Source organism: Pygoscelis adeliae, unplaced genomic scaffold (assembly GCF_000699105.1).
Source record: "Pygoscelis adeliae isolate BGI_AS28 unplaced genomic scaffold, ASM69910v1 Scaffold96, whole genome shotgun sequence".
Taxonomy (NCBI): Eukaryota; Metazoa; Chordata; class Aves; order Sphenisciformes; family Spheniscidae; genus Pygoscelis; species Pygoscelis adeliae.
The window spans coordinates 1,377,270-1,392,521 of NW_008824935.1; the positions used below are offsets into that span (position 1 = coordinate 1,377,270).

At 37.0% G+C, this 15,252-nt stretch overlaps 1 protein-coding gene across 1 annotated transcript in view; it reads right to left on the reverse strand.

Moving 5' to 3' along the window:
• The window catches only part of THADA (thyroid adenoma associated), a 168,840-nt gene that overhangs the window by 129,992 nt on the left and 23,596 nt on the right, over positions 1-15,252 (reverse strand). The window contains exons 21-25 of the mRNA XM_009325321.1: positions 13,698-13,807; positions 5,339-5,471; positions 2,299-2,412; positions 1,035-1,157; positions 244-335 (exon numbers count right to left, since the gene is read on the reverse strand). Of these exons, the coding sequence (XP_009323596.1) occupies positions 244-335; positions 1,035-1,157; positions 2,299-2,412; positions 5,339-5,471; positions 13,698-13,807 (572 nt within the window). The remainder of the gene's footprint in view (positions 1-243; positions 336-1,034; positions 1,158-2,298; positions 2,413-5,338; positions 5,472-13,697; positions 13,808-15,252) is intronic.

The window sequence follows — 15,252 nt, forward strand, 5'->3', positions numbered from 1 at the left end:
CCAAAACCTCTCAGCAACATTCCCCTTCCATGAAATTGCACGTGAGTACAAATTAACTCTCAGTGCTTAACAGCAGATATTTTTGGCCCTACCACTTATTTCTTGGCAGCACAGTTCAAGCAAAGCTAGATGTTTTTGTAACATCATGATTCAAATATATCCATAAAGCAAGCAACATTTTCAAATTGTTGTTGGCTAAGGTCATGTTTTGCAAACTCACAATTGGTACCAAGTGAGGCTTACCTATTTTTTTTTGAATTTTCATCTTTCCCTCTTTTAACCCCAAAAATTCTTGTAATCAGAGCACTAAAAAGAAGTGTAGATGAATTTCTTACCTAAAGCAAAAAGAAAAGAACATGAACAATGTTTGAAAAATCCATTTGAAATGTACCAGTATTTTTTTTTAAATACAGCCACTAATGTACAGTCAAAAAGAAGAACAGCTGAGTGAAGGACAGAGCATGTCTACTGTTCAGAGGTCAGCACATGGAAACAATTAATTCAGAGCATCTTTCCTCTTAATCAAGATGGCACTAATAGAAAGTTCAGATTTTTTGGAGATGTCCATCTTTAACATAAGGGATACATCCAGATTTCTAGTGGTTCAAAGCATTCACCCTTATGCATGGCAGATGATGAAGTGTTCTACCTTGATATGCCATATGGAATACTATCTTTTATTGAAAAGAAGAGTAACAGTGAGAATGAATGTAAATGCAGTCATTACTAGCTAGGTGGACTGACTCAAAATTTAACAGCCAGATATATTTTTATCTGTAAGGTAATCTTTGTCCCTACATTTTGCCAGTATCAGTACTTCACATCACAGAAGAATGAAACAAAGCCAAAAAACATGACCAAAACTATGACTTTTTTGCAGGTCTACATCATTCTTCATTGTACCTTGAAATATTACACCATGTAACATTCCAGAAATCATAGTACTGCCATTTATAGACATGACCAAAGCTTCACTGAACAGCACCACTTTATATCCTGTTAAATTAGAGAGGCAAAATTAAGAATTAACTTACTGCCCAGACAGGTGACATAAAACCTAGAATTGCTGCTTGTATTCCATCTGCAACATAAGGCATGATGTTTTCACCTAAACGTGTATCCCTAAACAGTGCCCGAAGGATATTTAGAGCATGAACCTGTGGGGGTAGAAGAAATATAACAAAAATATATATTCATTGGAAAGTATCTTAAATTTAATGTATGTTAATTACAGCAGCGAACATGTGAAACAAAAATAATCCATATGCACATTTACACCACTTTATTTCCATATTAAATATAAGAATACTGCTATTAAAAAAATATATTAAAACGGTGCAGCAGTAAACGCTGTTAAAAACAATTACAGTTTAAGAATATATTCCTCTAACAAGTACAGTCCAGGCATTGCAAGCAAAGGCCAGCATTCTTTTTTCCTTAGCTTACCACGGCTGCAAAAATAACTTTCGAAGTTTAGAATCATCTTTTCCAACATTCTTGACATGCTGTAGATACTGTGAGAAAAAATAAACTGCAACTCACAGGAGGACAATATTAAGCTAAAACTGACAGCCAGGCTTGCTTCACCATATGGAGCATTTTCTGATATTTCTCTACTCTCTGTAGGGGAAGGTGGTAATCTGTGTAGCTTCACAGACTTTGACAAGGCTACATAAATTTATACCAGCAGAAGATCTGTCAGAGCCGTTAGAACATACTTCTATGTATTGTCAGCAAATTATGGCTTGCACTTACAAACAGAAAGATGAAGTATTTGGTAACATTTTGAAGATAAAGATCTTGACTTTAAAAATAAAATTTGTATGCATTCCAAATGTATATATTTAAGCTTTAGAAGTTACTAAGTATGCATAAAATCACTTTTCATGTAGTATTTTACTGCATACAATATGATTTATGCAACTCATTTATTTACTCTAAATGTAAACAAATGCTTGCTTGTTAATTTCCTTGTAAAAAGGAAATTACTCATTTATTTGTTTAGCAATATACTACAGGCAGTAAACTGATCATATAAATTCAAAATTAATATGACTCTATTTGCTGTACTAGAAAAAAAACCTATGAAATTATTCCCAATCCATTTTTCAGCATCTTACACACTTGCAAATTCCAGTGACTTCATAACCTCTGCCCATGCAAACACGTTTTAAAATCTAGCTATAGATAATAAAAACAAAATATCCTTATTAAAAACACACACAAATTTCCTTAACTGTTTGAAGTAACGCAAACACTTTTTTGACATTTGCCTTCTGATGAGAGGCTGTATTTTACCTGTGGAATTACACTTGATGATTCATTCAAAGGTGCAGCCAAAGATATCAATTCTTTCATTGTCATTTTCAGCAAATCTGTTTTGCCCTTCTTTGGTTCTGAAGCTAGCAAAGCCTACAGAAGGTTTAAAAAAAAGAAAAAAAGAAAAAAAATCAGGTGTCTAGCCATTTTTCTTTACTACCGGTTCTGCTCCACATTCCTGTATTTACTATATTACAGCCTAGCTTCTGACCATACACAAGGACTAAAGAAAAATTTGCAAGAAGTTTCAGTTTTAACTCTTAGTTTTGTTCAAAGCCTCTTAGCATTCAATGTTTCAGTAGGAGAACTTTGTTCATGCACTATCCCTCTGCCTAAGTCTGCTTGCATATAACAGATAATAATTTATCACAGACAAAAAAAAATAATCATACTATTTATTACAGCGAAAGTATCTGCCATATTATACGTACTTACATTTCCTAGTATGGACATTTTTTTAGTTTAATAACATGCGTATTTAAGATGTCACGGGCTGGCCAAAGAATAAATCCTGGTTTGCAAAACAGGATAAAACAAGCAGCACATTTTTAAAAGGAGAAGAGATGCATCCATCTCCAAACAGAGGTTCAATGGATAGGACATCCAGCTGAGATGAAAATACCCTAAATTTAGTCCTCTAAAATTCAGGACTGGAATTAAAACAGTCTTTCTCTGTCTAGTAGCTCTTGTTGAATTTGTCCAACTTAGTACATACGGATAACCATAAATCACTTATTTCTAATAAAAAATTATCCATTTCTGTTTTGGGGCCCAGAGTCTGTTCAGCATCAGTGCAAACAAGATATTTAATAGTACTTTACATAACATAAGAAGAACCAAATGGATCAACTGCAAGCCAAGTGAAGTACAGAGGTTAGGCAGAAACCCAGAAGTAGTCACTGTCAGTTTATCAGTACCTTTCACGATGGGAGAAACAGAGAGGGAAGGCGGGGGGAGGAGTATTCATGAAGTATAAAATAGAGGAGAATGAACTGAAGACTAAAATTTCATACCCTAAAAATGTTAAAGCTGTAACTAGTATTTTCCCATTATTTCCTCACCCACTAACTGGAGCTGCACCTTTGTACTATTAGGTAATAAATACTTCTATTTTAAATAGGTCATTTAAAATGCTCATAACCTTAAAAATTACATATTATCATTAAAACAGATGTGTTTTAGTAAAACAAGAATAAATGTCAGAGGAAGCAGATGGCAAAGAGACCACACTGAGTCTCGATTTTATGCATTAATAAAATAACCTTATTATAGTACTGTTAGGATATGCATTACAACTTGTATTTTTATTATCTAAATGCAACATGCTGTTTAAGGCTTAATTCATTTTACTGAGTGCTATGGGCACATTCAGAACTACTGCCAAAGAACACTATCACCTCTCTTTACAATAAAATTACTGTTTGAAAATAGATCATTTCAGACTAATTCCAATGTTCATTTCAAACCTTCTCATTAATTGACTAGACTAACTTCGTACTCTTCCAGAACTGTCAAAATAGAAGCATCTGACCTGTTTATCCAAACATCTATGGAACAGCGCAAGCTTTGCCATAGGGATTCAGTAATGTAGGCCAACTGTAGACTAGACGTTTTCTGCAATGGGATACCGTTGGGTCCACCTAGTCCTTACACAGTGTAACTTTTTACATGAAAAACTGATTCAAACATGTTTGTTTTTTCACATTCTCAGGATTAACGCTAGCTAATGCCCATTGGATTCAAACTCTGTGGTGTGAACTGGGAAACCAGAAGACATAATCACCAAATTCATTTTGCAGACAACTTACAGATATAAAAGGGAAAGTTCTTTAACTGCTGAAATTGAAAAGGAAAAATGTGTCTAAAACCAATGTCCTACTTCTGATCTCTGCTGCCTAGCACACACGCATCTAGCAAAGCCAGGAGCAGGCTGTGACTGACATAAGAGAGGTCAGACAGAAGCAGGCTGCCTCAACTTTCTCAGGGCAAACTCGGAGTGGAAAACAAGCAAAATGAATTATTCTGGCAGGGAGAGCTCGCTCCCAGCAGTCCCTCAGATTCTTGGAACATGCTTGAGACTATACTTCAGCAAGTGGAGAAAGTTACAAATCGTGTAGTTAATCTTGGACTCCTGTCTTAGAAAACTGGTTGAAAATTAAAATGATGGAGGTTAATTTAGGGGAAATCAATCACGGCCACTTTAAGGAGCGAAGGAATGGCAACAGGTTAAGGGTAATCTGCAGGACCAACTCTGCAGTGACTGACCCCACAAGGATGCAGATGAGCTGCTGCATACTACTGCGAGGCACTCAGTAGGAGGCGGTACTTCGAGCAGAGACAAAACACTACCAGCCATCCCATCAGCCGTCAGTTCTGAACTCGGCAGAAGCCAGAGGCTGGGATGTGTGGAGCTGATGGTAACACGGGGAGTGGGAAGACTGCGGGAGCATGGCCCCACGCTCATGGATATAAGTCTTCAGTAACCTACTCATTCATTGCACTCGAGACTGTCAGTCAACACCAGTTAGCGTGGCTCTATTACTTGATCCTCCTTTATTACTGTTGAGTGGACTTCCCAAGTTCTCTACAGTATTTTCTAGGCCACCATTTTACTATTCTATGATGGTCTGTCTGTATTTTACCACCCTCGCACTTCACATGGAAGAAGCACAGAGTTACATGGTTAACAGAGCCTTACTTAATCTGTGAATTAATTTATGAATTTGCCAGGATTATTACAGCGGCCACACAGAGCCTAAGCTTAGTCTTTTGAAATCCTATTCAAATCTACTTCAAGCCAAAAATCTCAAGAGTCAATAGAACTGCAGTGCTGAACAGCACCAAACACGGTTTAATTACATGTGGCTTCTTTGTTGCACAAAGGCAGACAAAGTCTGTATAAAAAAAAGTAACTGTTTGACCAAAGGGGGTTGAAGTAAGAAAAACAAATAAATACATAAGAGTATTCACCAGAAATAACATTAAAAAAAAAGTCAGAGGTAATAACATTAGTTGGTACCTGTATGTAGAATGGAATTCCTGCACTACGTCTCGTTGCACATAGTGTAGACGAAGGATCACAGGATTTGATTTCTTCTAACACACAGCTTAGCCACTGCTCTGGCATCTTGCGCAGACTCTCACTGTTACATCTACATGAAACAAATACATAAGAAACATGAAACAAATACATAAGAAATTAGGACAGAGTCAAAGAAAGCATTTAGTGACCTTAAGAAATATTTCTTACTATATGTGAACATCTCCAAGCATATGCGCAGATTTTTTTTTAAGAAATAAGACAGAAATTAGAAAAGGAATTGTACATTTTTCCAATGTTGGTACAAATTATATTAACCCTATTTATTACGTGCCACTAGGAAGAGATACTTCACTGGACAGAAAACAGGATTCTGTGCTTCAGCACTTGAAACTGTTCTCTCCTGCCAAGAACTATTATCCTGTTCTGGAGAAGAAAACAAAGACATATGCACACCAGTCACTGTGTAGGAAGTGACACTTCACAAATTCATATCTTTGTTGTCGCACAGTAGCTGATGCATGACCCTTACGTTAACGAACAATTATGTTTATAACCACACAAAACAAAACTGAAGCTCCTCACAGGAAGTACATATTATGTAAATACCCCTGCAAACCTCAGAGCAGTAGAAGGAATGAAAAACAAGACATACTGCTCTTTTTAAAATACTACATCAGTCAAACTTCTGGTAAAGCACCTAAATTGCTCTCCTATCATCAAATACTCCTCCTCTGCAGTTATAAAACTCAGCATTGCCCGAACGCAAAGGACTTCCAAGGACAAGGAGAACTCAAGTCTACTTCAATTGCTGGTGCTGATCAGTTCAATGAAATGTACCATATTCAGTGTGCAAGACCAGCTCATTAATCTTATGTCAATGTTTCAAAAGGATCATTCATTGTTACGAAAATTTCTATTAACGGGATGTTGTTATTAAAACCTGTCACACTGGTTTGACACATGGTTCAGAGCAGAAGAAAGAATCAATCACTGTGGGCAATACAACTGCAATTATCTCAACCATACAGGACTTGTCTTACCTAAAAATATGAACTATAATTAAATTCATGATTAAGTAGTGAGACCTTACAGTAAGACTACAATCAAGTTTTCTACCTAGGTGACTGAAATAAAGAATTTAAAAGAAAAGCTAAAAGGCAGCAGGTACTGTGATGTGAAAACCAAAATCTAATGGAAGGTCTATATCTACCCTCTCCTTCTTTACCCTCCTCTTATTAAAGCAAGAACGTAGGTAGGCTAAAAACCTGATACTGAACAACACATGAGACTTTAAACTGTATTGAAACCCTCCTTTCCTTCTTTTACAAAATAAACAGAAAATTAGTAATGCAGAAAACAGAGGTCACAGGAAGTGACAGACAGGTCAGCAGACGACTTCTTACTCTTCAGTATTTCCCTTAGGGCTTCCACCACAGGTTTCCTACACTGCTGCCAAGCCTTCTCCCCATTTTTCAAAGGCAGCACTTCTTCAAAACAGTGGCCAGCACACAAACCATCAGTCCAGAACACAAGAGAAACATGGCTTCACAAGGGGTATGTCACCTCATACCACAGCATATAAGAAAGGCACTTCCTTCCCCAAGCCTGCGACAGAAGCAATCAAATTAATCTGGAAACTAACAGCGAGTTCTCTTCGACTTTTCTCTTTCAGTTGCTGATAATTAGCTTCCCCTGCTTACTTTCAGGACTTTGCTTGCTTTTGGGTACACAAGAAGGATGCACTTCTAGGGTTGAGACCAGGCAAGACTTCTCATGGATCTCCTCCGTGGGTCTCCGCAGCTAGACTCTACTTCACAGTTCTCTTCATCCACATCAACGCGTACTGCAAAAGCTACTACTTCTAATCATGTCTGCGGCTGGTCTACCTCCCTAGCTAGGCAGAGTTTAAACGTCTTAGTTTACTCATGCAAAGAACAGTACGCATCTCTCTTCAGTATGTTATCTTAATATTAAAACAAACATCCCATGAGACATATTCACATCTGCTGTGGTGCAGAAGAACACAAAAGTAAAGCATTAAGGAAATATATAAAAAGTTGCTACATAGCATACTGAATATTTTATTCTTAAGTAAACTGAGGGGGTTTTCCCCTTTCAGTAGTAGTAGAAAGAGGAGAAACATACTGAAATCCAATAATCTTCAGACTCCCTTAAAACTGTATTGCTTTGATCTCGCCACAAGTAATTCTACCTTGTTCAGTCACCCACCAAGGCACTTTTTTTTTTTTTGAAGGTGAAAGAGTTACTGCTTTAAAGTCAGAAACATTAGAGACTATTGACTTTGCAATGGAGATGACTACTCCCTTAAGTTTGGCAGCTCCATCTCCTTATGGTCTGGCAAGAAGAATATTGTCTGAAGAAGCAGGTGGCCCTAAATTTTAAGAATAATGAAGCTTTACAACGTAAAAATGGTGGTCTCAAGCTCAAATGTCATTTTCCAGAATGAAATAGTTAGTATTTTTACCAGATCAAACAAATAGTGTTGATAATTAAAATATAACACAGTAACTCGATACACAAATTACTTAAGATGCAGTACAGTAAGTGTTTTTCCACAAATTTCTGTCTGTCCGTCTGCTGGTTATAACAATTTCATACATGCCCAAAACCCTTTCTGTGGTCAGTATCAATGAGTACAAAAAGCCTGGCAATCAACGCTAAAGCTAAACCCCTCTCCCTAACTCATATGGCTGTATTTTCTCCTATCCAAAATTAATGGTGTGTTAAGAACAAAGGATTGATCTTGGATTTGGCCTTCCTGGATGTCAGTGGTTTGTGGCATAAACTTCACATGACCAGAAGCATTTTCTACATGGGTATATCCAGAATTCAGTGTTTCTAATCGCTGTAATGAGCCCCTATCTGGGGAAAAAGGGGTTTTCTTTCATCATTTTTCCTCTCTCAATAGACCTGTAGTATTATTCTTTTTCACATAAGTAATGTGATTCCTATTCTTTATAAAGCTAGTCTCCGTACTGCCCCTGGCACTTCTGAGACAAGTAAGGAGACAAGAATCTAGCCTCAAACACATTACTATTCAAGGTATAAGTCACCCTAGAAAACGTGTACTTTTAAGAACAACTCCTCTGAAACTACAAAGTCCTTCCACTTTCAAAACATCTGCTCTAAATGAAGCAAAATTTTCCAAATTATATAGGCGCATTGACAAAGGTGCTGTTTTGAGGTTTCTCTAGCAGTGAAGCAGAGCAGAGAGAACCTTGGGTGGCCTCAAAATTTCAGAGAGAGAATATCGTTACCCCTATCCCTTTCACCAAGCAGGAAAAGAAATGGGGGGGAAAATATGAACAACGTTAAAAATTAACATGTCTTCGAACTGAGCAGTGCCTTAACATTGTATCTTGTACTTGATTATGTAGTGTACTTCCCAACCCTACAAACATCACAATACATAAAAACAGGTTTTTCCCCCCCCACTTTATTTCTCTCCATTTTATACTTTCCTTCACATCTGTGATTATACTTTTGCTGAAAAGTTAGTGACAATTCTAATACATTTCACTAGAAAGTCCATCAATGATTTTTAGATTTTACAAGAAATCTTCCTAGCAGACTGTAGGGGCCTGGGAAGGCAAAGAGTTACAGTCACTTCAGAGCAACAAAATGAGTCAGAAGCAGAGTTTACCACAAGGGATTAGGAGGGTCTACTCCCAGTTCCCCAACAGAAATATTACAGAAGATCAGACACTGACTAGGTACAGATTAATAATTTCCACTGATGCTGGATTAAACATTTGTAAAATCAAAGCAGGGTTTTTCTTCATCATTACCGTTTTCCAGAAAACTATATGATATGGTTCTAACTTGTTGCATATACATAAAATTGTGTTCACCAAGTTTAATTTAAGCTCCAATTTGAACATTTAAAAATGTTCAAAGTACATTATTCCTAAAGAAACACATTGCGCTGTATGACATAACTCTTCCCAAACCTCCCCCTTGCATTCTGCAACTTTAGTGAAGCAAAGCACTGCAGCCATAGCTATGCAACACCATGATTCTGAGATTTCCAGAAATCTTTATGTTCTACTTGATCTCTCAGAAAAGCTTCACTGAATAAAATAAAAGCAAAACAGGCAAAACACCATTTGGAATGGAGAAACGGTCTGGGTGTTTATAAGGATTACAGGAGATTCAAGTTTAAAACAGATGCTCAGAGGCTTTCAGGTACTTTCCCTAACAACCATGTTATTGGACCAAATGAGCATTTGTAATTTCTCGGGGCCTATGACAGGAAAGTATTTTTTTAAAAAACATTGTTTATTTCATTGATATCAACATTGCTTGTTTTGTAACTGCATGGTTTTCTGAAGGTGCAGCCACAGACAATATTAAGCAGGCATGACAAAGGGAGCATTACACTCCCAGAAGGACTATGAACAGGGAAAAGGAGGAATGGTAACTTGCGTACTTAGAGCAGACTCAGCAATTTACATCCAAATGTCAAGACAGAGATCAAATTTCATCAGGTTCATAAGAAATCTCTGTGGAGGAAAGATTTTTCTTTCACCACTAACTCAGACAGGTCTGAATACCATTGCTCTGTCTAGAAAGAAGTCTACTCTTGGTTCTTAAAAAGACTGGTATTTAAGGGTTGTATAGCTAAAAGCGAGCTCAGATGGTAAATATTCCAGCATATCATTTTAAGAAAATGTTTGGCTATAGAAGTGAAGGACCATGTTCAACTGGAACCTTTCATAAAAGCATGGGAAAGGGATCTGGCACAGTCTTAATGACAGATTTTTCACTGGGTCTTGAAGAAAGAATGAATTAAAGTGTCAAGGATGCTTCTGTAGGTCTTGAGTTCAATTCTGTTCAACAAGGTTATCATGATTAAGCTGTACATTACTATAAGCTGCCCCAGACATAGGCTTTCTCCTCTGCTATTTGTGGATGCAGCAGTAAATTCATATAGATTCTGATACACATGCTTCAAGACTGTCCGTGAGCCCAGCAGCTACGGAGAGAGGTAGGCCAGTTTGGATTTACTTGCAGAGTGGAGCCCCTCAGCTGCAGCAGGGTAAATGGAAAGACTCCGGGTCGCTCAACAGACCTGCAGGGTGACTGCATTCGCTGAGAGACTTAACTCGCCCATTTCGGGGAACAGTCCCAAGATACTCTTCGTATCCCAGGAGTACCAAACCAAAGAGTCATTGGCTATTCTGGTATCGGTCCCCTTTCTCCTTTATTTTAAATATAAATATTAGCCTTGAGACCCTTATTTCCTGGCAAATATCTTCTTTCATTGAAAGAAATATATTTCCACAGAGCTGCTCTCTGCTTCTTGTAAACTGGCTTTTCCTAAAGGAATACTCGCTCTACTTGAAATACCTTAACTTTAAAAATACTAAGCAGTATGCATCATCAAAAAACTGTTTTGGAGAACTGTTAATTCAGAAGGGGAAAGTTACTTAAATATAAGCGCTTTTTTTTTTTGATGACACATACATACCGCTTAATGTTTTAATAAATTCCAGAGAAGCAGAGTTCTCTCGAGCTTGGCTCTTCATTTTACAACAGCTCTTAAGTGGATTGTGCTCCATTAAATACAATGGCAGAAAAAGGGAGAGGGAACAAACATATCAAGAACTTCCCTGAAGTCTGGGTACATTTGCTATACTCTATTTGCCTCAGCTTTTAAAAGAAATTTAAAAACTGAAAATCAAAGAAAAACAGCTAGTCTGCCATGTAGCGAGTCCGCTATAAACCGACAGCATGTTTTATACGTTTTCCAGTATTCCCGGCTTTTTATTTTGCCTTTCCTGCAAAGTTTGTTCTAGATAGTCCTGCATATTGACTGAGATCAGACTAGTGGGGCTGTACCTGTTTGGATCACCTCCTTTCTCACTTCAAAAAAGCTGGTGGTAGTAAAAGGTCTTTTTTTTTTTTTTTTTTTAAAAAAACAGTATTACTCTGATGGCCAGACTCTCTTCAATCTGATGGGAGGAATAAATCCTTTGAAACTAAAGTAGATTGTACAACTTAACCATGGAAGTTTTTTTTTTTACATCAACACGGTTATATTCACATCCAACATACCTAGGGATAACGTCCTTCAATATTCAGCAATTGTTTCTATGCACATTCTATACTGTTAACAGCTTACTTTATTTGGAATACTATATTAATTTAATGAACATTCAAAGAAATGCTGCCTGACATGAAAATACCAGCTATTGGCACAACACGTTTTAATTTGTCTCTGTATGTCTCAAAAGATGACCAGTGCCTTAATTTGTTAATATTTTGTTATCTGAACTTATTTCTGCCTTTGGAAAAAAGCAAGTTGCACATACGAAACTAAGTTTAGGTAGCGATACAGAAAGTCTTAAGTTATGACATCAGAGGCCTGCAAGAGAAGCACTGAAAAGAACAAAGGATTTTGCTGTTGGAGTGTTGTTTGTTGTTTGTTTTGCTGTTTAATTATTCTAATTAAAAAACAGGAAATATTGCAAGTGCAGCATCCGATTCAGGAGACTGAATGAAATAGTGCACAGTGTGCTAAAGTATCTGTAAGCAGCAGCCAGAAGTATGCAGCAGACAGCAGAACAATGTTTTGTACTTCACTTGGGAAAATAATCAAAACTGTAAAATGTCTGCTCTGTAGCCCATTCAAATTAGATTCATTAATTGATGTGACAATGTAACACTTCTCTAGAAAGCTGCCCAGGTAAGTGTGACCACCTCAATTGTTGTCCATGATAATATGTTTCCAGTCACTCATCTTGGCAAACTTTTTCTCACCCACTGTAGGAGCTGCTCTCTCAACACTCACAGCACTGAAACAGGAAAGATCTAGCCCAGCAGGGAAGTTAACAAGAAGCCAGCACAAAGGGTGCCACTGAGTGATCATCTGATACATCACCTTAATACTTCCTAAACCAAGTTTTCATAGTATAGAAAAAGAACACAACATTTACAACAAGTGTATATAATGTATATAGTCAGAAAGATAAGCGAGAACAGTATCACGCGTCAGTTTCTTTTCTTCCCTTTTAACTAAATAATCAAGTGTAAAGTAAGGTTGTGTGAGCTCTCAACAAACTACTCAAGACAATTTAAAATGCTTCAGATTGCTAGCACGTAAAAGGAAATAGTGTACCTTCAACAGATGCATCACCATCAGAACCGTGGCTTCTAGTTTAACATCTCACTGGCATACAGAATGAAGGCCATAATGTGTCAAATACCAATTTCTAGCAGTGCTGGTACCTATACGCAGCTACCCCACCTACACCCCGTACCAGAGACCAGCCCCTCAGTTCTTTTGGGAAAACTGTCTTGAGGGGACACACAGTGAACACAGGCAGCTATTCTGTACTAAAACCACCAAAACTGTTTCCATCACCAGATTTATTTTTACTTTAAAAAAAAAAAAAAACAACCAACCAAACCAAACTATCCCCTCTTCCTTCCTCCACACCACCCAAAATAAACAAGAAACAGATCAGTGCCTCAAACTGGCCCACTTCAGGCAAAAGGGAAACATTGGTTACTTAACCTGGCATTGGTGTGAAAGTACAAAACCAGGATACATGTATACTTCAAATTGAAAATTTGACTGGTCCTTCCAAAAACTACTTTAAAAAAACCCCACCAAAACCCACAAAGTCAGTAGAGATTTTATTTGTCTTATTAAAAACTGGATATGATATAATCACTATATATCACAAAGAAACATTACCAACACTTGAAATAGGTAACTAAGCATGTAATGGAAATTCCAACGCTCTTGCCCAGACCTCTGGACAATTCTACTCATTTAGTTCTTCTAGGAAAGTATAAAGTTACAAGGGGAAAGAAAAAAAATAAATTAAAAAGATTGCATATCACAGATCGTGATGCACTGCCAGGTAGTCTTCCAAATGTCAGAATACACAACTCAATGACAAGTAATAAAAGTTTCCAGGAAAACATCCTGGCTGAAACAAAAAGTCTGGCATTCATTTTCATAAAAGATTGCAGAAGAGGGGGTGGGGGAAAGAATTCTACACTCCTACTTTTCCCAAGAGCTTTTGAGAGCTGTTCAGTAAACTAACACGCCAGAAATGGAGAAAAATGCAGCAAGCATTAAATGTCTGTATCGTCTTTCAATGCCTAAGCACCTTCTCTAACCGTTAAGTATTGCGGTCCAAGTCACAGACGTCATGTAACTAATGTCATAATCATGCCTACACCAAACTCAAATAAAATCCACATGAAACCAAGGATCTGCTTGCACAGCCAGTTTCAGGATCAATGCCCCAGTTTGGTAAAACTATTACACCAGAAACATAATAAGTTGCCCATCTTCTACCTGGAAAGCATTTCTGTGAGTTGCACAAAGCCAGCGTATGCCAATTCAAACGCACCCCTGTGCCTCGATTGCAGGAGATGATGTTTAAAGTAGTCCCCAATATTTTTAACCTAAAAAAGAAAAAAAGTTATTTGAAATTATACATAGACAATTCATTTATATATGCAAGATACTTCTGCAATTAAAAGCAGCAATCCTTCCCCTGGTTGGAAAGGCCACTGGCAAAAGCAAAAAGCAACTGTAAGTCCTGTCATAAAAAAAACCACTTACTTTAAGGATAACAAACATTACACTCAAATTTTCATGTTAAAGGAATAGCGCTATGTCCTTAAAAAAAAGGCCAGAAAAATAAAGGACATAAAATTAGCTTTTGTCCAAGAGGAACACACTCAGATTATAAGAAAAGAAAGGGACAACCCTGATTTTCAGAGGAAACAAGCTTAGAATCCTTCTTGTTTGTCTTCACTCTTACCTAAAATCCCAAAGAAAATACCTACTAAATCGTAACAGCAGAAACAAACATCTACAAAAATATGTGAGAAAGATAAGAAATTCAAACTTCAAAAATTGTGCCAAAGGGAAACAAATCTACCTTAGCTACTTTTAAGGTTCTAGGATTCTGCAAAATTGCCTTTGACTACTAGAAACAATTTTAAAATAAAAAAGATGTTGTATGTATGTAGTAATGAACGCTACATGTAAAAGTCTGAAAAAGCTAAACTATAAACTTTCACCAATACTTACTTCCTAGAGCTCTACCAGGATACCAAGTTTTTAAAGCTGTTTGGAAGCGTGCAGTTCCACACAATCTCATTCTACAAAAAAAATATGCTTTTTTATTTTTTCTCAATTCTCATCAATTTTCAAGGTCTAAATCAAACTTCCAGTATAATTTGTTCAAAGCACATACTTAATTCTATTATGCAAAATTTTCTTCTCTCCTAAGAGTTCTTCAGCAAAAGGTTCTTCAAAGCTTTTACATAAAAAACAAAGCATAAAATCACATCAAGTTTCTTATAAAATTCTGCTTATTCTGTTATTTATAAAATAACATGCTTAGATAGTCTGACAAGTAATTAAGATGTCAGAGAAGTTAATGTCATGTCTAGCTATACAGTTTTCCACCGTACTGTTAAGTAATTCATATTACCCGAGCAATGAGATTGCAGTAATAAAATAATAATAAAAAAAAATTGGAGACTAAGTCTACTTATTATTTCCTTCTGCTAAAACCCACCTAATGTGAAGCAAACAATAATTGGAGATATTTGAGCTAAACCAGTTATTTCTCTGAGTGGATTTTAAGCTAGTTTATGTACCTACAGGGTTTCAGCTCTCTAGCCCAAATGCAGGAGTAAGTGTCCTTTTTTCGGCAGGAACTGACCCACAGACAGACCAACTCTCCAGGTGTGTAAACAAAACCAAACCAAGAAAACCATACACATGCAAATCAAATTACTGTCCTGTTCCAGCACCACCCTTATGTTTTTAGAATAATTCATAAGGATTTTTTTTGGGGGGGGGGGGAGGGGGGGGGCGTGGACCTCACTTGCCC